The 26,975-nt window shown below is 38.6% G+C and overlaps 1 protein-coding gene across 9 annotated transcripts in view; it reads left to right on the plus strand.

Annotated features, from left to right (window-relative positions):
* Window positions 1–26,975, plus strand: part of GREB1L (GREB1 like retinoic acid receptor coactivator) — a 133,254-nt gene that overhangs the window by 76,556 nt on the left and 29,723 nt on the right. For 5 of the 9 annotated variants that reach the window (XM_033512235.1, XM_015616356.3, XM_015616366.3 and 2 more), the window contains exons 5-14: window positions 4,708–4,884; window positions 7,635–7,811; window positions 9,743–9,865; window positions 13,065–13,202; window positions 15,079–15,216; window positions 15,556–15,675; window positions 17,380–17,517; window positions 19,305–19,490; window positions 25,098–25,424; window positions 26,298–26,426. In XM_033512235.1, coding sequence (XP_033368126.1) covers window positions 4,708–4,884; window positions 7,635–7,811; window positions 9,743–9,865; window positions 13,065–13,202; window positions 15,079–15,216; window positions 15,556–15,675; window positions 17,380–17,517; window positions 19,305–19,490; window positions 25,098–25,424; window positions 26,298–26,426 — 1,653 coding nt within the window. The remainder of the gene's footprint in view (window positions 1–4,707; window positions 4,885–7,634; window positions 7,812–9,742; window positions 9,866–13,064; window positions 13,203–15,078; window positions 15,217–15,555; window positions 15,676–17,379; window positions 17,518–19,304; window positions 19,491–25,097; window positions 25,425–26,297; window positions 26,427–26,975) is intronic. The other 4 variants (XM_015616397.3, XM_015616413.3, XM_015616405.3 and 1 more) reach the window with 2 other exon arrangements.

Below are 26,975 nucleotides of genomic sequence, written 5' to 3' on the forward strand. Positions count from 1 at the left end.
ACTTATTTTCAGGGTTGTTTTTTTTTTTTCCTGCTCAACACAAATTTTTGTAACTAAAGCTTCCATGAAAATAGGGTTTCAAGAAATCTAATTTATTTGTTTTCACACAGGTACCTCAAATAAGCAACAAAATTCTTGCATTAGCAAGAAGCTGTTCTGAACCGCTTGCTTGCTTGCTGTAGCTTTAAAAGAGTCTGCTTCTAATTTGTGGAATAACATTCTATGCAAGCTGTGGGAAACACAATAGTATCACCTTTCTTTTGTTAGCAAATCCTCAATTTACCTGATGCTTAAAGAAAGGCCAAGGTAGTTTCAGAAGCAATTAGGTAAGCAGGTACTTAACACCTGATCAGTTACTGTGAGGTTACAATAGAGAGTGACAGTGACCCCTAATTCATATGTAATTCCTGGAAGCTAATTCCTTATGCAAATACCCCATTTATTACAGTGCAGCAAGGGGCTGGTACCCCACATGGAAACTACTTCTTACAGTGGGGAAAGGGAAGATAGATAGCTAGACATTTCATTTTTAAGAAGATTCTAGCATTTGTGGGGATACATTTTCAGGAAGATGGGAGTGGGTTACTTTAAATTGTAGTGATGTTAGAAAATGCAGATGTTCTTCTCAGAAGCAAAAACTAGTGAATTTTCTTTTAAAGAACGGAAGATGTCAGTAAAAGCTGTTAATATTTTAAATTTTGGTGACTGCTCTTGGTATTTGCAAATCTTTAATCAAAATATAAGCGTTTGTTCCTTATTTGAAACAAAGCTGAGATCCTGTGAGAGCATGTTGAGCTTTTTTTAAAGTAGTTCAGCTTTGGACTTTTGCTTTTTATAATTACATGTTGATAAAAGATTTCACAAAGAGAACTTGATTTGGTTTACTGACTCATGTTCTCTTTGTGCTTCGATTTTCATAAAAGGTACACAGGTAAATTGAAGTGCCATTCTTTCTTCTTTAGAGGAAATGTTTTACTGCTGTTTGACATAGAAATGTAGGTGCCAGCACAATTATAAATTAATAGCTATGAAACATAAATGGATTTTAAATGTTCTAAGTCTTAGACACTGACAACACAAGTTCATCTAGTACTGAAACATTATGTCTTGTCTTTCCTAATGTGGAAATTATTATTTCTAACAGATAATTAATTACCAATGCAAAAATCATGCAAAACAGAAAACAAAATAAGGTTGGGGACCTCTGTGGTGGTTGCTAGTTAGAAAAAGACAATGTAATAGAGACAGGGTTAATTCCCCCCTTCATCTCCCCACAGTCAGTTACTTGCTTCCAAATCAATGTGTTTTGGGTGGAATTTCCTCATTCAGTTTCAAAAAGCAGCAGAAACTTAAAAGACTGCTATTCAGCCCTAAAAGTCAAGGGAAAGAAGGATAATGAAGGGCTCTTGAAGTATACCATCTGCATGTCTTTGAAGGAAAATTCAAACCTTTTACTGCACAGAAGCAGATTTGCATCCTCTCCATATCTCCTGATGGAAGTAAGTCCGGGCTGTACCTGGCTAAGCCCTGCAGCCCTCCCAGATTTTCTTGTAGCAGCTGTTCAGTGAGTAAGAGAAAAGCTCATGGAGGCTCTGAGGATCTGTCTGTGCTGCCTCTCTCAATGCCCACCCATCGGGATCCCTTTCCCTCTGCAGAAGGGGAGCCAGAGGAAACCATTTGGTATCAGCCCTGTTTATTGTCTCACCACCTCAGAAAATGAGGTTTTGGCAGCTGCCTGTGAGCTCTGAGCTGCTTTCTGCCATTGCTGGCAGGGGGGTAGAGATTATAAAGGTAGTGAATTTCAGCAAGATTTGTGAAGTTCAGGAGTTGCTTAGATGACATCGGTGTCCCCAAACTTAAGTCCCCTGGGGCAGCAAAGTAATTATAGCTCTCTCACGGGCTGAACATCACAGAGGCATGTGCTGGTCAGCCAGTCTGCACATGCATACCTCTCTGATCCAGAGATGTCTGCCAGCCAAAGCAGAGGAGGATGCCAAAGGAGATTGTGAAAGGAGGGAGAAGGGGGAGCGTGCAAGGGGTCAGGGAGCACTGGATAAATAAGAGATGATACTGGAGGTAAATCACAGGTATTGTTTAGAGATTAGGTAGGATGCAGCATTTCTACTCTCCAATCCTGCATATCCTAAATGGTGGGAAATATTAAGTATATTAAGATCCACAGCTTCTCAGGTAAGAGGTTGCAAATATCAGGTTCCCATGCTAGTAGGCTTTTACTGGATTGTGCTTGTAAACTTGTTAAGATGTTGTTTCTGAGGGTTCTCCTGTAGCTTCTCCCCTGAGGACTGATGCAGAATGGTGACACACAGCTGCTCAAAGCGTAGCTGACGTTGTTTCACTCGTAGCCTGGATAAAGCTAAATCTTTTCTTTCACCTGGGATGTCGTGGAGCACTGCTTCACTTCACTGGGACATCAAAACCCTCAAGCACTCCCAGGAGCTCAAAGCTTCTCATGTGATATTCACCCTTCTCAATGCTGTGTGCTCCTTCAGAAAGCAAGTCTGTATTGACACACAATACTGATAAATTTTTTTTTTCTGCAATTCCTTAAAAAAAAAAAAATCCTTCAGAAGCCTGCTGTTGGTCACCATTTGTGCCTCTAGAGGCATTTCCAAAACATTTTTAGGTAGAGACTGGGCTAGAAGCTAATTGTGTAAAAGCACGGGTTGAAATCTTACTGCACTTTCTGTTTCATAATCCTTATCTACAGATTTCCTGTCTGCCCACATTGTCAGTGGGTAAATTTTCTATTCTAGATGTAAAATGGTATTTTCTAAGCATGTCAACTGCTCAGATTTCACTGAATGCCCAAATATTTAAGGTCAGTTTTGAAAATTCAGGATATAATACCCAAGTGGCATAAACATTTGAATAAACAAGTTTTGTCTTGAATGTAAGGGACTTTTCCCCTGGGTTTATCTGTGACTGTTTCTTTCTAAATTACGTCAAAAAGTCTAGATAATACTTAGCCTGGCACCTGGCTTTTTATTTGAGTAGGATCAATATGTTTTTGGAGAACATGCCTTAAGAAGAATTTAACAGATTAAAATCAAATGGCACCTAATCAGAAAATAACTAATTATGCTTAAAATATGCAGATTTGATACTTCCCTGCTAAAACAGATACAATTTTTTATTGGTAGATTATTGATATAATCCAGTGATTCATACATGAAAAATTCAGGCACTTCATTTCAATCCATTGCCTGGAGAATGGTGTGTGTGTGTGAGGGGTGAATCCAAGCTGGCTTTCCATGAGCTGCTGCTGGAACTGAGCTGATTGAAGGACTAAAGAAACCATTCAGCCAAGAACTGGTTCAGCAGATGGTGAGTGTAGGCACAAGGCTGAACCTGTATTGCACCCTGTTTTCAGCAAGCTGCTGCTTGCCAGGAAATTCATGCAGGCTGATTCTCTGTGTTACACTTCACACATGCTCTGTGCCTGCTACAATTCTGAGATAAAACCAAAACCCATTCACTCCCATAATTTTCGCTGAAGTTTCTGTAGGTTTTGGCACAGGAGCTAAGAGCACAGACATATATATCAATAATAGCTGAGGTGGCTTTTGGTTAAGTTGTGATCATATTGTGTTACCAGATGCTTAGACAATGTCTTTCTCCAGGATATTTTTAATTCCTTAAAATTTCTCTGGCAATTAAGGACTACATGAATAATATTTAAAATCAAGTGTTAGTAATAGGTGTTGATAGCTAAGTCTTAATAGCTATTGCAGTAATTTCAAATTTAATAGTAATCTTGATTCTTGTGATTATAATTTTCTTTATTTATTGTTTATTTAGCCTGGACACTGCTCTGGGCCTTGCTGTGCTTTTTGTGTGACCCAGCCTGCTACCTGCACACTTCAGGGCATAGAACAGCAGAAACTCTCTCAGGTCCCCATTTTTGCCCACTTCTGCTGCTTTAGGTCTACACTGATTAGATGCAATGTTATGACCTCATTATGTGTGCATATGTGTGTTTAAATGGGGAAAAAAATGGAGACTTGAAAGTCATGCAGTCCACTGAGACTTCAAGAGACTCAACTGGAGACTTGGTGAAAACATGATTCACATGTCCAAAACTCGTGAATTATTTATTTGCTGGAATTTGTAAGATGTGTAAAGAATTTAAAAATTAAGATATTTACTTATTTTAATGCAATAATAGAATTTTTAGTAGCCACTACTAATCTTCAGTCATCAATTTTTATCATTCTTTTGTGTTACTTAATGCTGTTTATGTATCAATGCTAGCCTTCTACAAGCTACAAAGACAAAATTGTTTCTCTTGAGAAAACTGTAAACTAAAGTTTGGCAAAGAAAAAATAATCTTTGGCAGTTTTAAGAACCGTTTTCTGTTAATAAATCACAAGGTTATCCTCTTATTTTGATTGTTTTTGAAAAAATTTGGTTTCGGAGCCATTTGATGTTTAATGTTTGGACACTTAAATTTCTTTTGTGCCTGTATGTGTTCAGCATATTTAAAATAATGTCATCTATTGCCTCTGAAACCCTTCACTAGTGATTCTGATGCTATCTCAATTTCCTCTATTTCCCTTAAAAGAGATATATTAAAACTCCAGTTACGACATCAAGTTGTGAAGCCCATTTGCTTTTGTAACTGATGAAACAAAGAAAACTAAATGAATTCTTTTGAAGAGTTATCATTTGTTTTGCTTCATTTTGTAGGTTTTTGTCAAGCAGGCAAGGATTTACGGTTAGTGTCTCTGTGCATGGAGCAAATTGATATCCCAGCAGGCTTCCTGTTAGTAGGAGCCAAATCTCCCAACCTTCCTGAGCACATTCTGGTCTGCGCTGTTGACAAGCGGTTTTTGCCGGATGATCATGGAAAAAATGCACTTTTAGGTAAGAGATCTTTTTTCCTTTGTGCCATAATAATTCAGGGGAAAAAAAAAAAGCCAGTTGAAAATTATCTAATGTCATTTCAGCTAATAACCTTCTATTAGAAATATGTTGAGGAGAGGACTGATTTCATTAAATCAAATCTGTAGATGAACCTGCCTTAAAAGCCCATTTTAAAACAAGTCCCTGATTCCACAATTAACCACAATTGAATCTTCTAGATTTCTGTGTGGGCAGAAGTAAATTGCAGCCCTGGCATTCTAAATATGAACTATCCATATACACTTTATCTCTGCTGGAGCTTACAGTGTTTTCATTTAAGAAGAAATATGCTCATGCAAGTACTGAAAATTGAATATATAATTTTTTATTTTTTTTTTTAATGGATGATTTCTGCCCTTGGCTTCACCAGGATCATTGTTCTCAGTAGAAGTTCTTGGAGCAATTTGCTTCTCAAAACCCAATACATAGGGACACCCTCCCCGCCTTTCCCAATTATGTCATAATCTGTTACATTTATGAAGTTTAAAATTTTAATACAACAATGCCTCTTGGTAATTGAAGACAGGCCTATGTGCACCTAAATTTCCTGCCTGCGTCACTACTGGTACACCTTTTAACAAGCTAGTAGAAGTCATTTAATGTATTTTGGCTCCTTTAGCCTGTTTTGAATTTTCTCTCTCATTTCTCCCTCCAGTCATTGTTCTGCCTAGGATATATTCAGAAAGACCTTTCAACAGGGAAGAAATTACAACAAGGGATAAATACCCTGATTTAATTGCATTGCTCAAATTCTGATCCAGACCAGAAATATTTTGTGTAACTATTTGAAACAGCTTTGTTTTTTGCTTTAATGTTACCTCTCCATTATTTGATGTACTACTACACACTGCAAACCTTTGTGCCTAAGGCAGAAATGCCCCTGTCCTGAGTGAGATAGAGGCTGTGGTGTGATGTGCCCTCCCTGGGTATGACTGGGGATGTGGGGTAACAGGGTACTCTGTTGTACACTTCAGGATTCAGAGGAGCTTCTCCCCTGCTATGCAGAGGAAGTGTCAGGAGTTGGCCAGTGAGAACTATCTGATAGACAGGCAGATGGTGTGCAAACCTGGTCAAATGTGGTACTGTTTGTCTTTTTTGGTAAGCCTCCCCCACATCCCAGCTTTGTATGCATCCATCCATCCATCCATCATCTCTGGTCTCATTTGATAATGAGCCCGGTGACTCACGTCTCTGGCATTGCTGATGTGTTGAAGTGCCTTGAGGCCCCTGTAACTGGCACCTATGAGCCAAGAACTGTCTCAGTAGCTCTGTGAGACCCTGGTTACTCTTTCTGGAAACTGTGGAGATGTACCAGTAGATCCTGCGGGCTGCAAGGGAGTAAAGAAAGAATAATTCAGTTCCAGGAAAAACAGGATTAAAAAATTTGTGTCTTGGCATCCTTGTTCCAAGCTGATAATGAGGCACAGTAAGGCTAAAGACAATGGCCTAATTATTGAGAGTTTTATGGATAAGGAATTTTGTCAAAACCACAGAATATCTTTGTCATAAACCTATTAAACTGTCTGACAGGTGAATGTAGGAACCACCATCCTCCAAGGTGTTTGTTATTGTGGAAAATAATGATAAAATAATGGTAGCAAGCATGAAAAATTGATTCTCTTACAGATCTTGAACTGATTAGTAAATGGAAAAAAAACCCAAAGAAACAGAAATAAAGCATTTCCACTAGGTATTAATCTGCTAGCACTTTTATACATAATTATTGATACTCCATAGAAAATCTGTTTTATTAAGGGTTGAAAGCAATTCAGACATAAGTGGCATGACAGTTAAGACAAGGGGTCTTAATTGTTCAGCATTAGATAATAGAGGTCTGATTCAAACAACAAAGATTTTAAGGCAGACCCATTTCAGAACATGCCCTATGCTTTGTTCTCTGAAATGTTAGACTGGTGTTATCATTATGCCAGATTCCCATTCACATAGCTGTGAATGGCACTGGAAATCAAGGCTGCTTGTAATTCTTAGTCTGGATTGTATCCTCCAGACCTCAACTCAAAATTTCAACTCTTTCTGTGAAACCTTGTTGGGAACATTGCAGAAAAACAGCCTTTGTTCCTAAATTTGTTACTTTCTTGAGAAGCTGCAGGTTTTTGAAACTATTCTGAAGCCCTCCTAGCTTTGGCCATGCAAATCTTGACATCAAGTGATTGCTTTCAAGACTTTAATAAAAAATAAGGTTCAGGTTACTTGGGAAGTATTTTGTATAAGAAGCCTCAGGGAAAATTTATTTGATATTAATTTCAGTCCTATGAAGTTGCTCTGATGAGATTAGCTACAGTTATTAGTTATTATTATTAATAATTGATTAGTTATTACTATTATTAGTCTGCAGTTTGGAACCCATGGTTTTTTAATGTAGAAAAAATGTTGGGCGTTTATTTTTCCTCATGGAAATTTCCTAGCATGGCAATATAGTTCTCCCCCTACCAAGTAGTTATTCTTCTCTGCACTCTATAGAGTGTAAAATCGGTGGTAGGATTTTGGCATGAGTCACTACACCTCAAAAAGCTGTAGGAGTTTCAGAAAAGCTAAGACTGACATACATGTGCTGTGTCTACAGAAGCTGGCTGGCTGGAGGCCTCCAGTCCCTTGGAATTGGATGTGCAGGTAGGTTTAGATGGCCTTATTCCTAGCAGATAGTACAAGACATTTAATCTGTTTGTGTATCTTCTGCTTCATTCTTCCAGGATTTTCTGGGAATTGTATAGGCTGTGGAGAAAGAGGATTTCGGTACTTCACAGAGTTTTCCAATCATATCAACCTGAAATTAACCACTCAGCCAAAGAAGCAGAAGCACTTAAAGTACTACCTAGTAAGAAGCTCCCAAGGTGTACTGTCAAAGGGACCCCTTATTTGCTGGAAAGGTAATAAAGGTGCCCATTCAATTAGACGTGTTTTATGCTGTTAGGGGTGATGTTGAATGAAAGATTGGAAGTTGCTGTTGAAAATGTATGCATTCAAAAGCAACTGCTTGAAGGGAAAATTCTCACTGATTTCACTGAAGCGTGGATTTTGCCAAAGAAGTTTAAGTCTTAATAATAACCATGTGATTGTCAACACTCTATCATCTCCCCGTACTTTTGGTGGCAGCCCTAGATCTGCCCATCTTAGAGTGTGCACTCATCTTGATAGAAGAGGTTACTCAGTCTGATGAATTCTTTCATGTGCCTGAAGCAAGGTGACTCACAGCCAGGGCTGCAACGTTGGTTTTCCACTGATATTCATCTTTGCAGGTGCAATCCAATCTGTCTCATGCCTGAGGATAGCTAGCGTGCCTTAAGATTAAGAAAGCTCAGGTCATTGATCTCAGGGAAAGAACAGACTTGGATGCTCCTGCCATTTGCAGTGTTTTACACTTGGTCTTTACCCTCTACCAGAGCAGCCTGTGCGATATTACTTGCTACAAGAGGGTACATTTGTGACGCCAAGGCAAGATAGCCATGGTGTCTCTTATTGGAGGATGCAGATTTTTGGAGCTAGAACCGTGCAAAGACTCCAGGAAAGAGTTTAGTAGGTTTACCAACTCACAGTATACCAAGTTGGTTTATGTGCAGACTCCCTGGCCTTTCCATCTGAGGTTTCACTCACTGAGTACAGAGTTCGATCTGGTCCCTGTTGTTCCAGAAGGTTGATGTGAGGAGAGGGGAAGCTCTGCAGGAGGACTGACAGACATCTGAAAAATCACATCCTCATGTGAATAGCAGCATGACACCAGAAAGAGATGGTTATCTCCGAGCTGTATGAGTGATTATAGTTTGTGTCAGTTAGTGGCTCAAAAGGATCCTGGCTTCAGCTGCTTTTCTCCGTTACAAGGATAATTAACTACTGCTTTAGAGTGCATGTGGCTTTCCAACAGCATTTTTCACCAAAGTGACTCAGATAGCTAATTTGTTAGTGAAATTCCAAGTAGAGACAAAGGAAGTCTTATTTTACTTTTGTAATCTTTTTTTTCTGAAACCTCTCCCTGATGTTCATGCTTTTGGAGCTGGTGTGTGTCCTGGTAAATGCAGTCAGGAGTAATGCACATGTGGAAGATACTGGTTTCACTCTTGTTATATGCTAATTGCAAGTGTTCTGAGCACCCATGAAATCAACCAAAAGTTGAGTCAGCCTCAAGAGTCAGCCTCATGGGCATTACTTTGATAGGTTCTATCCCCATATTGCTGCCATCCATCTGGTAACCTTTCACTCTTCACTTACATTGTAAGTCCAATTAGAAGTGCTTTTAAACACTTAAGTCCTTCTCTTAAAACAAATCCTGATTAGATCTCTGTTTTAAAAATGGATTAATATGTGATTTTCAAGGTGACTTTCTCCTCTCTCGACTCAGTTTTCATCCAGGCAGACACTAACAGCACTGAGATCTCCCTGAAGGTTTGTGGAGGCATATTAAAAAAAAAATAAATCTGGGTTTCAGCACAATTTCTTCTTTTAAAGGGCAACATATGACGGTTTGTATACAGGTTATGCTGCAGAAGTTGCTGAGTGTTTTCTGGGACATGTCCAATACCTTCAAATCTCTTGGAAGCTGTGATCTGAGGGCTCTTGCCATTTTGCAGCATCTGGTCTGTATTTGCCTGGCCCCCTGAGTGGCCCCCAGGGAGGTTTTCTTAATTAGAAGACAAAGTTGACTAAACTGTGAATCCCTATTTTCGTTGAATGCTGCCATTTGCCGCTGTTTGTTGTACGTGCTCTATGTATGCTCTTAACATTTTGTCACCTTTTGCTGTGTTGCTGAACTTTACTGCTGGAAGGCAGGCCTTGTTAATATGTACTGTAGCTGCTTCATTTGCAGAATGTAGAAGCAGGCAATCATCTGCTGCTAGCCTCTCTGCTAAACCAAATCCTTCGGTGTCACCGTCCACGACCCCAGAGGGTGGATCAGCTAATGGATACAAATCAGGGTTCACTCAGACAGGTAGGAGCTGAAAGTGCTGTAAAGATAACCATTGGGGGTGGTAAGTTACCTCAGACACTGGTGGGTCAGGGATGCTGTAAACAACTGGGTATTTACCTTGAGCCATGGATAGATTACACTGGAGAGGATGCCTTTCAAAATTTGCTTTGGCAAAGATTAAGACCCAGGTGAGGCTGAAGGTTAGATTAGTCTCAAAACAACAGTTGATGTAAAAGCATTAAATGATCTTTTGATTAATTCATTTGATTCTGTGCCTCCCTGTCTTTGTTTAATTATTTTTTTGGTGCATCTCAAAAAAATTCAATTACACATTTGTAGGGAAGGGTTTGCTTAGTATGTAAACTAGGCTGTTTGTCTGGAAAAAGAAAATATTATCCTTTAGGGAAAAGGGGAGAGATTTTATTTTATTTATTTGCTTATTTCCATATTTATTTAAATTTTATTGCACACAAAGGTATAATTAGAATTGCAGTTTCCTCATATGCATACAGTGGGTTTGTGTTACGTGAGCTAACAGGCCTCTCAGAAGTATTCTAGAAAGCTATTAATGATCTCCTTAAATAAGGAGAAAATATAAAAATCAAATAGACATTGACTGACAAAGAAGCAGCATCTTAATGTCATGTATCTATTTGTTGCCATTAGAAAAAGTGCTTTTGTTTTTAGCTTTCTTCCTCATTGCTTTATTGCAGCTTCATCTATGCTGTTGTATGTTTTTTGTGTCTGTTTGTGCTATTTCCTGAAAAATTAAAAACAAAAGAACACGGCCTGTTAATTGTTGTTATTAATTTATATGAATGTCCAAAAACATATGTTTCTTTAAAGGAGTATGAATTGCAGCTATAAAGCAGGATGGTTAAAATACTTTTTACACCTAGAAAGTTTGTTAAAAGGAGTAACAAACAAAACCTGAAGATGGGCATTCATATGAAGTTATAATCACTGGCTAGTATTTTCAGATGCACTTCCCTCAGGTGGTTGCCCCTGTCTCTGTTGAGGAAGCAAAATGCTTTAGGCTTCGGATAAAATTAAATGAAAGTGTGGTTTAAACACATCTGCATTTCACTGCATGATCCCTTGGCTGTGAGATCCAGGCATGAGAACTGTGCAGATGCATGAGAACCTGTTTATTTGGAACAGCAAGAATTCTAATATTTACACAGCTTTGTCTTCTATTGTATCTGCCAAGTTAATAGATACACCTTTTATATATGGCTTTCTCCTTATCACTCCCTGCCATTTTCAGTCTGCTTGGTGTTTCTGTGTGTCACTGTTTGTACTCCTAGGTCATGCTTGTCAAAACCTTTTCATCTCCTTCTACTGTTATCTTCTAGTGAAGATAATGCCACATATATATATACATGAATCCCCTGTGACTGGGAGAAGGGGGGAGAGCATCTTCTATTCAGTGGCATAAATTCTGATGTGTCACCTGTGATGGAGAGCTTTTCTGGCTTTTTCTCTTCTAGATTCTGCATAGCTCTTTCTACTGAAGTTTGCTTCTCGGTTGTTTTAAAACAGGACTACTTATTAGCAGGTTGTTTGCTGAAATTGTTTTCAGTTCATCATCAACTCATACCCCTTTTTTTTCTTTAGAAGTTGTGTAAATATTTCTGGTGAGCAGTTCAGTCTCTGAGTTCTATAAAATAAGGTTCTAAGTAGGTAGTTATGAGCATACAGCATCAAAAATATGGTTTTGGGAAGACACTTGCGAGGGGAAAATTCAATTCATGTGTTAAACAACTAGAAACAAGGCTTTACAAGAGAAGGATGAAGAATTTTAATAACTGGTATTTTAATAACTACATCCTACTCAGGTAGCAGAGTGGTGGGTGTTTGAACATATACCAGCCACATCCACATTCACAGATAAAATTTCAAGAAAATGTATTACAACTAGAGAAGGGGGGAAAAAAATCCCTGAAGCTTCTAGACAGTTTGCTTTGGAGAAACTTTAACACTACATATTTGCTACATCATATTTAATGACAGACCAGCATCTGCCTCCAAGGGCCCTGACATGGTGGTCTGTTTGTTAGCCATTCAGCGTATTTCCTGTGAACATGGACAAGATTTTCTAGTGGCAGCAGCAGCAGAGGCTTCTGTGTTTGTTCTTCATGTCAGTTACTCTGTCTGGCAAAGCAGAGCTTCCTCCCACCCTCCTTCACCAAATGGTGTGTGGCCTGAGGGTGAATGTGTTTGGCAGATCAAGTTGGTCTTTGTCCTCTGTTTTCTTTAGCTGGCTGTTTTACTGGGACATCTGTAGGTGAACTTAGCCTCCCTTGTCTACTTGTTGCAAGCTACTTTCTGGGCTGGTGCTGAGTTAATAATCTTTCACTTTGGTTGTAAGAATTTGGATTTGCCAGTGTATCAGCAATGCCAATTTTTTTCTTGAAGTAAATTGCAACTATGAAATGCCTGATGTTAAAGGGACTTAGATGCTTAGAAGTTTGGAATCAGTCTTATACTGGGCAAATATTAAATTTTGATTTTTATTCAGTTTATCTTTCTATAAAATAGGATTTATAAATTTTAGCCTTGGTAAAGTGCTCTAAGAAATTTGTTAATTCATGCGAAGAGTTTGGGCTCAAATGTCCTTAATTTTTTACCCAGATTTATAAATGGGCATATGCTTTTTATAGTTTTATAGACTGTAGTGCTGTAAGGAGGCTATGTTTTTGGGTTTGGATTTTTCTGCCCTTAGTCAAGCTTAGCTGTGGCTGACAGAGATTCAGTAGCTTGTTGTTGAAAATCTCAGGTGATGGGGATTCCACAGCCTCTTTAGGCAACTTATTCCAGTGCTTATTCCCTATGCTTGCTGGCTGCAAATTCCACAAGCTCTTTGTCTTAGCTTCCTCATGTGAACCATGAGATAGCTGCATTTACTTGCCTGTCCCATGTGGTTATTTCGAGGAGCAATGAGATAGCCCTTTCTACAGTTAAAATATTTTTCGAGTGTGTGTGAGTGCAAAATGTTGTGGAAGAGATCAATCATGGGTTCAGTAGATTATAAAATTCTATAGAAACGCCCAATTACATGTTTGTTAAAACTCCTGAAAGATACATGGTAATTTCTTAGGAGTGTAAAAAAATTGTTTGCAGTGTTGCAGAGACGAGTTTTGATAAATGTGTATATGATAAAAATTATATATATATATATAAAAATTTTGATCATTAATTGAACAACTTCTGTTCTCAGATTCTTCAGTGTACAGTCCAGCAAAATCATCTGCTGCTGCTGTTAACTTAAGTGGAACACAAGACCCATCCCGGAACAAGAACATTGTGAAACCTCTGGCTCTGTCAGTACAGCTCGTAGGGAAGGCATTTGCTTCAGGTATGGCTTTGCTTTCTAAAACTCTTGAGAGCCAAGGGAATCATCACCTTAACAGCCAAGAAAAGAGAGTGTAGTTTTTGTGGTGGAAAAGGGAAAGGAAAACATTCACTAGCATTCTCCAGAACTCTCATATTCTTGCCATCTTCGGCACAGAAATTTTCGCAGTTAGTACCATCCCCAAGCTTGAGCCACACTTTGGCTTTCAGATTTAACCTCGTGGTAGGAGTGCAGTGATGCTCTCTCTGCACTTCCTCAGCTACAGAAGAGAGCATAAATGTCACCTCTTGATACCACACTGATTCCTGCCCCCATAATGTTTAGTTCTGCATTTCTAACAATTATAGTTCCTCAACACACATTTAGTGGAATTCAGTCTCATTTTAAGGAGTTTTAATATCTCTGCTGTTTTAATTGCTTATTTCTGTATTATGTGTTTAATAAATTATAACCCTAAACTGTGACATCTAAGTCCCTCACTGATGCTCTGTTGGGATAATCTGATTGTTTTTTACTTCAGCTGGTTAGTCTTTAAGCAATAAAAAAGAAGTCGTCACACTTTTTGCAGGACAATATGCTTGAATAGGAAAATATATCCATTTATTCATCATATATGCACATGAGCATTACACTTTATACGTGGTGTATTACATTTGTTATTTAATACAATACATACTATTATAGTATGTAATATAATTATGTTGTACCTAAGAATTCACTAACAGTTATTTGTGTAAAATATCTTTTTCTCCCCTCCACAGTTGTGTGATTTTATTTTGCATGGAAATTTCTTCCAAGCTTTTCAACCACTTCAATTTTGTCAACTGACCCATGCCCACCATATCTGTCCATACAAAATTGTTTACTCAGAGTACAAATGGGGAGCTTACAGTGGACAAGTGAACTTATTCTTGTTTTGTAGTTGGCAACTGGAGAGTCTTGTGCCAGAATTTATTTGGATGTCTGCAGCTGGGGAGTTGCATTGTCTTAAGCCACACACCCATGTCTCTAACACTTCCAGGTGCAGCTGCCATCAGCAAGCTGCTGCACCATCTCCTGGTGTTGCTCCTGGAATATGTTTTTGGGACCTAAATCCTTGTGGAGCTGATATCAGCAAGGAGCTGTCGTTTCCACTGGCCTCCATGTTGGCAGTTTATGCCATTTTTTTTTCTTCTGCAAAAACTGTTCTGAAAAAGAATTGAGAGGGAGCTCAGATGGGTGATGGTAACTTCTGGTGATCATCCATTGTTGTAGCTTAATTTTGTGGCCTGGATATAGTGAGTCCTGTCAGAGTGTCAGGCTGGGACTGGAGGATCACCTTAGGCAGCGGTAGCAAAATTGAGGATGGTTTGCCTCAGTAATGCTCAGGCCATGTACCCTTTGCAGCAAACTGCCTGTCTTCCTCTGCCCAGTGTCCTTTGCTAAGGCTTTTGATGAGAGCCCTGGAGTGAATTACTGTGCATGGCATATGGATGACTCGGGGAAAATTCTGTAGATACACACAAGTGGCTTAAAAATCATTGCAAACTGCATTTGTCACGTATATTGTAAAAAAAAAAAATCACTGTGTAAAAAATATGTCACAAACCTTCCAATAATTTTGTGTTTGTGTAATTTTTCATGGTATTTTGGTGGGGCTTTCTTTGGATTTTTTCTTCCACCTATTCCCTCCCTACCTTGAGATCCAGACACCCCTTTAAAGGCTTGGATTTTGCAATCTGAATGTTTCTTTTCTGAGTACATTTCATGCTTTCCCTGGAGTATGTTTTTTTTCAGTCATGCATCTTGCCCTGTTCTTTTGCATCTGTGTGTGGCTGTATTATTTTGTTTGTTTTCAAGATTGTCTCAAGCCACACACTCTGTATTTTATTATACTCAGCTCCTCTTTCACTGCGTGCCACAGATGTTGCTAATGGAAACGCTAATGGAGGAAGAAATAACGCATTGAGTTCTACAGTCTCTCGGCCAATGCCTCACTCGACATCTCCAAGTCCTGGCTGTGCAGCTGGAGACCAAGGTAAAGAAAACCTCTCTGGGTTTTTTTATTTTTTTTATTCTAAGCTGCATTGGATGTTGAGCTTGAAATTTGTGATTTTGTTCGTCTTCTGATTGTAGCTGTTCCTATCATTCAGTCTTTACAGATCCGTTTGCTTTTTGGAATGACCATTAATGATAATGCTGGACTTCTTAACACATGTAACAATATTTTTCACATCATAGTCTGGTTTCATGTAAATCTAGGTATGAGGCTCTGGTGCTCTGCAATGTGACACCCGCTCGACACCAGTGTGAAATGGGCTGGGATTTGGTCATTTGGGAGGACTGGGTTTAGAATTAGCTTTTGCTTTTCTTCCAGCATCTATGTCCAGTTCTGGACCACCAAAGAAACGTCACCGAGGATGGTCTCCTGGGTCCCCAGTCCCGCCTCCTGGTTTAGCAGTACCTGTTCCTACAATCCGGCCTTCGACAAGAACGGGTAAAACTTGAATGACACCGAGACTTCATTTTATGTTAAAATGGGAACTCAGCCAGCCCCGCAGCCCTGTGCTGCGCCTTTCCTGTATTGCACAGCAAATGTAACTGATCTTGTCGAAGCGTTTAAGCACACCATGGAGAATATTTCAGGTGTCCCCAAAAAAGCACATATGATTGCTTGGTCCTGGTTGTTGTAATCTAAGATGCGACACGGGGGAAGCAAAACTGCTGGGGGTGAGAGAGGAAAGGAAGAGACAAATAATACTATTAAAAAAATAAAGCTACAAGAAATCCATAGTCCCCCAACTGTAACTCAGTTCTTCTAAAATTGTGCAGGTGTATGGATATATGAATATATTTCAAGGATTCTCATTAACCTTCACCTTGACTGTTGTGTCTCAGTCTGGTGTGGGATGCTACAGAAACTGTACACTCTGTTTTTCATGGGAAAAACAGCTTTATATAATTTTGGCCTAACAAAGGACACTGATATCCTCTAGGTCATCTTCAGTTAAAAGCAGAAAGTGAGACCAAATTTTAGCTGTGCATGGAAAACCTGGAGGAGTTTAATATCATGATATGAAATAGAATTAATTACAAGTACTTATCAATATCCATGTAGATACCTTTTTATTCATAACTGTTAATAAAACTGTTCACTATTTGAGTACTTTTCAGTTGTGAGATTGAGCATATTTTGTAAAGGGGAATAAACAGTTACTTACTCTTCTCTAGAGTGATAGAGTAAGCATCTGCCATTCATCAACATGCACAATGCATTTTTAACTCTGCTCTTGAGGACTTGGTTTTAAGATATTTTGGAATTATTTCCAGAGGTATTCATTATAGGAGGAAGAGTTACATGGTAGTGCAGGCCTGCTTATCTGAACGCCTCAAATTGCAGCTTTTGTCGGTTTTCTTCTTCAGAAACCTGCTGAAGAGACATGACACAAGGCAATCTCCCCTTTTTTTGTTGAGTTTGTTTCCACTAATCTGCTACCTCTGTTGTGTACTCCATTTTCTGTGAGTCTTTAGTAGTACTTTTTTCTGTTGGATAAACAGTTCCCCTGGTAAAACATATGCATTCATTCATCCTCCCTTTGATGTTTTCCTGTTGATGGCATGGTTTGAAAAAGTAGCTGCAAACCACCAAATGAAGCCTAAGAAACTTGTGAAGTAGGCCTTACTCTGAAACCTGATTACAGATGACAAAATTCTTGCACTTGGTTTCCTTTACTTATGAAAGCTACTGTTGCTCCTTCATGAGTAAAGCCTGATTTTTATCCTTATAGCAACTATCTAGGAGCAGCTTTCAGATTTTGGCCTGCTTTTATTTTTCTTATCTACATATATTCTAGGTCAGAAGTTGAAGTAGTTTCTTCCCTTGTATTGAGAGGCAGTATTGGGGGTGGCCTTTTGGCTTAGTACTTGGCTTTGTTTAAAGATGCATATTCAAACCTGTGTTTTGCTCTCTCACTCTCACCAACAATACAGTGGTCAGAAAAAGTTTTATTTTAGGCGTGAGGCTACAGGAAGATATAGGCTCTTCATTTAAATTACTTAAAACTATAGCAGGAAATGCAGAGAGCTTTTGAATTTTATTACAGTTAGTGATTTGTGGTAATTTTTTTCTTATTTGTTCATAAGGCCAAATCACAGTATGAGCCTTTTAATAATGGAAGTCTCTCTTTTCTTTATTTTATAGAGCCTCTTTTGTCAGTCCCAGTTCCTCAATCCATGTTAACTGGAATTTTACAGCCTCAACCCATCCCAGCAGGGGAGACTGTAATAGTTCCTGAAAACCTGCTGAATAACTCGGGAGTCAGACCAGTGATTCTGATAGGTAAGTCTTACACTGGGGAATCAAATGCTGAATTTTATACTAATACACGCTCCCCAGCACAAAGGGGGTTTTATTTCTTTTTGTTGGTTCTGGAATTCAGTATAATATGAAGTTGGTTTGTCACTGATAGTTTCCCTTAGTTGCTCAATATTTAAAACTGAGAGTCAGGCGATTTCTGGAGAACCTGATTTGCAAACAGGTCACCACTAGGTCAAATTTATGCAGAACCACTGGCCAAATCTAAGTTTTACACAAAAAAGATTTTTGTAAAACCCAAGAAGAGAAATATTTCCAAGTAATGAAAATAGCTTTCCAGTATAAACAACTTATAAACAAAGAAAATATTTCCTGCGGCATTTATAGTTCAGATCTTGAAGCCGCAGAATTCTACATGAGAACCAGAAAATTGATTTGCATGGACTAAACAGAAGTAAATCATACTAACTTTTTGTCATTTATAGTCCATATTTCTGGTAAGCAATTGAGATAACAGATCAAGCTTCAGGCTTTAAAATCCTTTGGCTGTATAAAGTACTTTGTTAACCCTTAAAAAGACATTGCTTAAAGTATGACTTTTAATGTGAATATGCCTTTCAACCTGAGCTATTTGGGCATAATATCTAAAAAAACGATGGGCCAGCTAGTGCTGCCAAAATTCTAATGTGTGGTATTTTTTTTTCACTCTAAATTTCTTTTACATCCAATATAGTATAGATGGTCCTATAAAGTAGCTTCAGTGTCAACAGAACATGCTTATCAATGCAGTTCGTGGAATAATTTGCCATTCCTGAAGGAATGGAGAAGTTCTCAGAGTCGTCACTTGCACAGATAATTTTAATACACACAGTTCCTGGAGAATTAACAGGGCCATCTACACCAGTAAATCTGTCAAGGATAGGGTTACGCTTCTGGTTTGTTTTGCTTAGCGTTGTTTTCTGGAAGCCGATTATAAAGCTCTAGCGTGGAGCTCTAATGGTTTTCAGAGAAACACTTCCTTATTAAAGATGAGGGTGCCTACAGCCATCAGCTTAAGTGCAAATTGAATGCAGCCCTTAGGCTCTTGGAGAGCTGCCATTAAGTCCTCCGTTAGGCTAAATGTTAGTGGCCCTGAGAAACAGCGTCCTATTAATAGTACAGAACCAGATGTACTCGAAAGGATGGATTTGGCAAAATCTCTGTGGAAATGCTTCTTTTGAAACGAAAAACATTCTGAAAGAAAAAAGGAGTTAGCCTGTGCTCATGTACTTTACCTTACAGAATAGCATGTTTAGTTGTTGATGTTTATTTTACCTGTTTATGAAAACAGAATGGGAAGGTGGCAAAAAAGTGGAATCAATCACAGCAATACCACAGTGGCTGAATCAATGCTAATGCGACTTACGCTGCTCTTATAATGTTAAGATCAATGTACTTTTGCTTTCATTGATTTTTCTCCTTTGTACACTATATTATGGAGAATCTGTATTTAAAGGTCAGGGAAAGACCCAAACAGATAATATTCTCATCTGTATTTGAATAACAATAGTTATTATCCTGCTGGATATCATGCAGTTAATGTTAGTTCTTGCAAATGTATGTGAATCACTTATTGTAAAGCACAGCAGAGGATACCTGGCTTATAATTTATTTTTTAAGCTATTATAGTGCCAAAACCAGTCACTGATGCAATGTATTTGGTGAGACAGCTTTAAGAAGAAATTTGGAAATGTATCATTGTGCAGGATTTCATGTAATGGCAAATTTTGTGAATTTCTGGTGGGGGTTTTCCTTTCTTTCTTTTATCATAGGCTATGGCACTTTACCTTATTTCTATGGAAATGTTGGTGATATTGTTGTAAGTCCCTTGCTGGTGAACTGCTACAAGATTCCACAGCTGGAAAACAAGGATTTGGATCTCTTGGGTTTATCCAGCAGTCAGCTGCTAAGTGTGGAGAATATGATACTTTTAACTATTCAGTATCTTGTCCAACTAGGTAAGCAATTTGTCATAAGCACTTGGTTTTATTTGAGACTGTCCTTTTTTCTTCATAGCTTCTTTATGTCCCTTTTAGGGCCAGTTTTCTGGCTGCTTTTGTGGCTGGAAGAGGCAAGTGGCTCCATCTAGTGTGTGTGACTTTGCCACTTTGTTCCTGACACGGAAGAAGAGAAGTGAATTTAAAGGCTGATACTGCTTCTGCTCTCCATATGGGGATTGACCAGGTCACCTTTGTGAAATGGATTTGCAATGCAGATAACTCATTTGCTTAGGGTATCAAACCATCAGTTATCACAGCCCTTTCTAAGGACACTGGGTCTGTTTTATTCAGTTTTGTGACAAATGCTGGCAGATGTGTGATGGTTGTCATTGTTTTGGTGACAGCACTGTTTACATGAAAACCACATTTGTTATTCAGACTAAGGCAAGTGATTCAGTGAATATCTCATTCTTGTAAATGTTTTTGAAATGGACATTTTGCAAGTTTGAGAGCAAATTAGCAAGCCACCTTTTTTTTTTTTTTCCCCTCTTACTGCGGGTCCAGTAATTTTCCTTACCTTAGAATAAAAAGAGCAGTGGTAACAGCAAGGTTTTAGATGTTAAAAATGCAGGATAGTGTTGGGAAACTTCCATGGCAGTCTCATCCTAACTTTTGTATTTGAGAAGATACCACCTATCATAGAGGAGTGTGAAGCTGCTTTTGTGAAGAGCACAGTGCATCTGTAATACACAGGGGTATGAAATATGCAGGTGTTCCAAAAGCAGCACAACTGCTGATAACCTAACAATTTGGGAAGCAAACGTGCTCCATGCAGGTTTCACTCATGAGTGCTTACACTTTACTGCAGCTCTGTAAGAGATAGGAAGGAAACCATTTTCTGTGTTGTAATACTCTCTGAGTGACCTGTTAGCTTTGTTTATCATTCTCTGCCTCACTAGTCCATTGGGTGCTATGTTAGACCTGACAAAGGATTTCTTAATTTTTTACAGGATGTTTTTCTGTTACCTTCTTTCAGTGGGCTTAAATTTGTTATTTGAGGTTTTCATCTTTATTGGAAAGTTTGTAGAGTGTGTGTGTTAAAACCAGCTGCATCACACAATTCTGGATTGATAGAGGCAGCTTGAAAATTTGTTACCAGCTGATAACAGCATTTCCAATTAAAAATAAACTGTTTATTGAAACCTGTGAGTCAGTGAATCACGCTCCATGAGCAAGTCTAACTTTAGATGGATGCAGCAAGTCTATACTTGCTGCAAACTAGAGGAGGCTTCATGCAAAGCTTCTGTAGCAGAACTGTGTTTATTGAGCACTGTGACTTCAGCATAATGCAGTTGTCTTATTAGCAGGTGGTTAGTTTGGCTTTTGTTCTTAGCCGTGCAAAGCTGAATAGTTTCCTATTTGACCTTAGGTGGAGATGTGTGCCAGTGCTCTAAGCTGAAAGAGCTTAATGAGGAGAAAAGTAAAAACATTCTGTAGAGGAGGGGATGGAGACATGTTGCTGGTTTGAATATTGCTGTAAACTGAAAACTGTTGGAGTTGTGTCAGCTGCAACTGAACTGAGGCCTTTGTCCTGTTGTTAAATCAAAGCACATTAGAGATGATTGGACAGCAGCCAGATTCAAAAGTTTTTGACAAGAAGAGACAAATACACATATAAATTAACAATTTATTAATGTTAGCCTCTTTTTTTTTTATATTGAGAAAGTAGGACTAAAATGTTTTTCCTTTCTCCAGAATATCTTGCAAAAGAGTAAGGTAAAGGCAAAGGTAAAAAAGAAAGCAAAAGCACAAAAGACAGAGTCTTGCCTAATTTTTCTGATCTCACTACTTGTATAAAATATATTTGTGGATGACTGTGATCACAGATGATAAGAATATTATCTGTGGAAGTGCTCCTTTTTTTGAAAAATAAAAAGTATATAGCAGAGAATTCCTATCAGTTTTCTTGTAAAATTATGACAACATTAATTGTAGGATGATGCTGTTGTGTTTTCAGAAATCAGCTGAGCAACTCATGATGATATTAAAATCAAAGTGAAAAAAAAAAAAAGCATTTTGGATACTTTAAACCTTCTATGAAGCCTATACATATTTTAACCTGTGATTGTGAGCTGTAGCGTTGTTATAAATAAATTCCACTGACTGTGATGAAGGAATAAGTAAAAAAAGATAAAGAAGCATGTTTGATTTTAGTGGGTTTTTTTAGTCTACCTCCTGGACTTACTTGAATTTCATATTTTTTATCTTTGGCAGCATTCATGGTGAGGTATTCTCAAGCTTTGTTTTTATACATCAGAATGCCCATATTTGCAGTGTGGTTTACATTCCACCATCTGTAATTGTCAGCTTTTTACCATTGCCCTGCTGTTTCTACAAACACCATCTCAGCCTATGCAGTGCTAGGATGGTCTGTGTTCTGGTTGAAAAAGATTTCTGGACCCTTTGTTATACCACCTATCTAGAATTCTGAAATAATTCTCCCTTCTCTCCCTTCTCTCCCTTCTTCTCTCTCTTCTTCTCTCCCTTCTCTCTTGTTGTGGTACATTTGAATCATTTTGACTATGTATGTTGTATAGTGTGACACCCAGAGGTGTGTTATAGTTTTAATATCCAAATGCACATCCAGACTCAAGGCTTTTGCAAGGCTTTGTCTTGAGAGGAAAGGGTAATCAGAAACTAAAAACAAGAGCTTATTCCAGAAATTCTTCTGTCTCAGATGGTTGGAGAAGTAGTCTCTGTGGGATGCACCCTGAAGTTTGTCTACCCAGAAATAAGTGTCATCCAGAAATGGATGACATTTGAATATGTTGACTTAAACTGTATGGAATAATAGGACAGAATCATAGCAGCATTGAATCATTTAGGTCCAAAATACCTTTAAGATCAGTGAGACCAACCATTAACCCAGCACTGCCAGGTTCACCACTAAACCTCATCCCCAGCTGCCACATCCATGTTTCTTTTGAATTCCTTCAGGAATGCTGAATACACCACTTCCCTGGGCAGCCTATTCCACTGCCTAACCACCCTTTCAGTAAAGAAATTTATCCTAATATCCAATCTAAAAGTCCCCTGGCACAACTTGAGGCCATTTCCATCTGTCATGTCACTTGTTGTCTGAGAGAAGAGCCCAATCCCCACCTGGCTACAGCCTCCTTTCAGGTAATTGTGGAGAGCAGTGAGGTCCTCCCAAACCTCTTTTTCTCCAGGCTAAACAACCCCAGCTCCCATTTCCCATAGAACTTGTGCTCACCAGCTCTGTTGCCCTTCTCTGGACACACTCCAGCACCTCAGTGTCCTTCTTGTAGTGAGGGGTCCTGAACTGGACACAGCACTTGAGGTGTGGCTTCACCAGTGCTGAGTACAGGGGGATGATCCTGCCCTGGTCCTGCTGGCCACATTATTTCTGATGCAAGCCAGGCATTGGCCTTCTTGGCCCCCTGAGCATATGCTGGCTCATGTTCAGCCAGCCATCAACCAACAGCTCCAGGTGCTTTTCCACCAGGCAGTTTTCCAGCCACTCTTCCCAAGCCTGTTGCACTGCTGGGAGTTGTTGTGACTCAAGGGCAGGACATTGCTCTTTGTTTTGTTGACTCTTAAACTCATCCTCAGCCCATTGATCCAGCCTGTCCAGATCCCTCTGCAGAGTCTTCCTGCCCTCTGTCACCTGCAAACTGCCTGGAGGGGCTCTCATACAGAAATACTGCATATTCTGTGTTGGAAGAGATCCATAAGGAGTCCAACTCTGAAGGGAATGGCCCATATGGAGTTTGAAGCTACTACCTTGGTGTTATTAGCACCCAGTTCCAACCAGCTGAGCCAATCTCACTCAATCCCCTTGTCCGTATCATCAATATAGATATTAAACAGGGAGCACTGCTTGTGTCCAGACACCAACTGGATGTAACTCACACATTAATATTTTATGATATTGTTTATTTTGCAGTTTTGTTTTTGAAATCAAGGTGATGATTTGCATGCTCATTTCTATAGAGAAGCTTCTAAATATTCCCTTTTAGCATCAACATATATTTTTTTAGGAAACTATTCACAATCAAAATCAATATCTATCATTTTGTCTTACGTATTATCTGCTGTTAGTTCCATTATTTTTCTGGACAGTTGTGGAGAAAGACAGACAGATTTTATTTTAAGTAATCTGAGTGAAATTCTGTGTATTCTCATACCGAGAATCTGCTTTTTCATTTGTACCATTATTTTAATCTTCTTAGTTTCATGATGATGACCCTTGTGTTTAGAGCCTGTCTCTGAAGTAGCTTCCCTCCATCAGCAAAAGTTTGCTTTTATTTCTGTTATGGTAGCATCATTTTCAGGGGTTGATATGTTTCAGGTAAACTTTATTTCTGCAGAGGAACATTTTTCTCTACTGATGTATATTTAGTTTGTTGTTTTTGTTTTTTTTTAATTTTGAGGTCTTCAAGGAACTAGAATGTGTGATGCTTTCGTAGAAGGAAAAATAAAATAGATTTCTAAAAGAGAGAATTATTGCCATGTTGTGTTAAATTGGACTCATCAGAATTTTTCACTTTGCATCAAAAATGAAAACAGCCTTGCACTTGGAAGTTTATACTTGTCTTACCATCCTATGGTAACTAGGTGGTGGCACTTTCCATATGTTACTTCTCAAAAAGGCAAAAATGACAACAGGTGGCAGTTTTTACAGATTCTATGCTGTGGGTTATTTATCCACACAACCTTTCTCTTTCCTGGTGTGAAAGAAAACATAAAACCAAACCTAGTATTTCACATATCTCTGATATTTAAGCCCCCTACGTTTTGTCATAGAAAAGCAAGCTGCTGAAGTGTGAAGCTGCCTCCTTTAGCACTGATATGAGATCTTGGCAATATAAGTTATGGTTACGTTTTCTCTGTGTTCATGAATGTTTTTTTAACTGTTCCTATCTTTGACAATGAGACAAAGCTAACTGAACAAGTTCAGTTGGAGGATTGATACCTAGATAGGATGGTTTATATTTCTGTTTTCCAGTTCAAGTTGACAGTACAGTTGACAGAGTCTGGGGAATGTAGATCTAAAGTTGCATATTCTTCTTTTTGTTAGATGCTTGCAGATTTGCTGAATTAATTTAATTTAGCTAAGGAAGAGGTTAAACATGTTTATTTGCATTCATGCTTACTTGATTGGTATGCATAATGAGAAAAAGCAAGGCAAAGACTTTGTCAGGCTTTGTCAGGCTTGTGATTAGGCTACAAGGATAAGCATTTTGGTTTTCTGCTGAAAAAAACATTTGGCTGCATGCTTAATCCTTCTCTTCTAGGCAAAAGGCAGATATTTTCCCACTCCCTTGTTTGTCCCACCAGTGGCTGAAGCTCGGAGTGAGGTGGAATACCTCATTATTTGGAGGAGAAAAAAAAAAGGTGGAGATGGAAAAGAAAGGATTCTAAAATAAAAAAAAACAAGAATAAGCTGTGTGGGTAGATATCCACTGAGTAGCAAGGTTTTTTTTTTTAAATATAAAAAAATGTGGTGAAGGAGCTTGTCAGATCAAGACAGACATGTAATTATTCCTGGTTCAGTAACATTTTTATATGAGACACTGTTCTGTTTGTTCGTTTTCACTGTAGGTCCTGACCAGATACCTCTGAGGGAAGAATTTGAGCAGATCATGTTGAAAGCTATGCAGGAGTTCACTCTGAGAGAGAGATCCTTGCAAATGAGTGCACAGTGTATCTCTGTGTCACCAGGTCAACTCCCTTGGCTTGCCAGGTTAATCGCTAGTGTGTCTCGGGATCTCGTGCATGTGGTTGTCACCCAGAATTCCCTGGCAGAGGGCATCTCCGAGACCTTGAGGTCTCTCAATGAAATGAAACATCAGCAAAAGCTACCAGATTATGTAGTTGCCATTTGTGCATCAAAGATTAGAGGAAATGAATTCTGTGTAGTGGTTCTAGGTGAGTATATCTGCAGACTGCTTCAAATGGCAGTGCCAAATGAATTTTCTTGAGTTATTGATCTGGTTTTTAAATCCCTTCTGTTCCTTTTATTCTCCTTTGTATTGTTACACTGCAATGTCACAGTTTACTGTATTTTCAGCAAGACTTGGAGTACCGAGATCCATGAGGATATTGAAAAATATCTTTATGCTAGTCATTACTACTTCTTAAGAGGCCTGAGACTTTTTTGTTTGTGTGATTGCCTTAGAAAATATCTTGAAGTGATGCTGTGGCAAAATGGTTGGTTTGTCTTTGTTTTATGTAACAACTGCAATATTTTACATGGCAGAGTCTTCTGCAGACTGCTTAAAACAGACTGTGCTTTTTCATCCTTTTTATCCTTTTCATCCTTTTTATCCTTTTTATCCTTATTTTTATCCTTTTTATTCTGCAGTGATGACTAGCTGTGCTGTTTGTGTGTGAATGAGTGTGTCTGGATGAAAATGCACTTTGACTAGTCATCTTTTCTTTGTTGGCAGATAAGTCAGTAATGCCAATTTTTTACTTTCCTTACCCTTTTTCCCCCACACTAGGGATAATTATTTTTTTCATATTTATCCAGAATCCTCCATTTCATCTAAGGTACAAATTCTTATTTTGAATATCATTCATCATACAAGTATGAAAAATGATGTGCAATAGCAAAGAACCTGCTAAAATTAGTTATATCAACTAATTCTTCAGTCACTAGTGAAGTAGACTTGAGACTGGGTAAAGGCAGTGGAAATCCATGACTGAAGATCAGAATGCCCCAGACTTCTAGGATTAAAAGGTTGTATTGACAGTAAACTGTATTAAGGTTTGCTCTCACTTTTTTCCCCTCTTCTCCAGGTCAATATCAGTCTCGGGCACTTGCAGAGAGCATGCTTACCACCAGCGAATTTTTAAAAGAAATCAGTTATGAGCTTATCACAGGGAAAGTTAGTTTCCTGGCATCACATTTCAAAAATACATCTTTAGGTGAGTGATTCTAAGAAACAGAAGTTCTAGCCAAGACGGTTGTTAGGATTGGTGTATCTCCAGTTCAAATGCACATGCGCACAGCTCTGCTCTGTCCACTGAGAGACATTCTGTTCTCCCATCCTTGTGTGTAAAAGAGTGCTTGTCTCCTTCACCTGTGTGATGGCAGTCCATAACCCTCTGGCAAAACATTTTTAACAGTGTCTCAGCTGTTGAATGCAATGGCAGAGCATGTAATATAATGCACCTGTAAGTACACAAATGTTTTCTAGGTTGAGCTTTTAGCAAGGATTTAGAGGTTGTTTTATAATGTGTGTTTCTTTGTAATCACCAGATGTCACCAGTAGCTGTAAAGCCACAGACCTGAAATTGTACAACTGTGGTTCCTTTTTTTTTTTTATTATTTTTTTTTTTAGTTAATCCAATTGGTAAATCAGTAGATAAAAAGTGTTCTCTCTCCTCACTTCTCTATATCCCCAGTCCCTTGCCCAAGTGCAGATTTGACATCAGCTATGTGGGAACATGGGTATATGTAATATATTGCAATGT

The sequence above is a fragment of the Parus major genome, chromosome 2 (assembly GCF_001522545.3).
Source record: "Parus major isolate Abel chromosome 2, Parus_major1.1, whole genome shotgun sequence".
NCBI classification, from domain to species: domain Eukaryota; kingdom Metazoa; phylum Chordata; class Aves; order Passeriformes; family Paridae; genus Parus; species Parus major.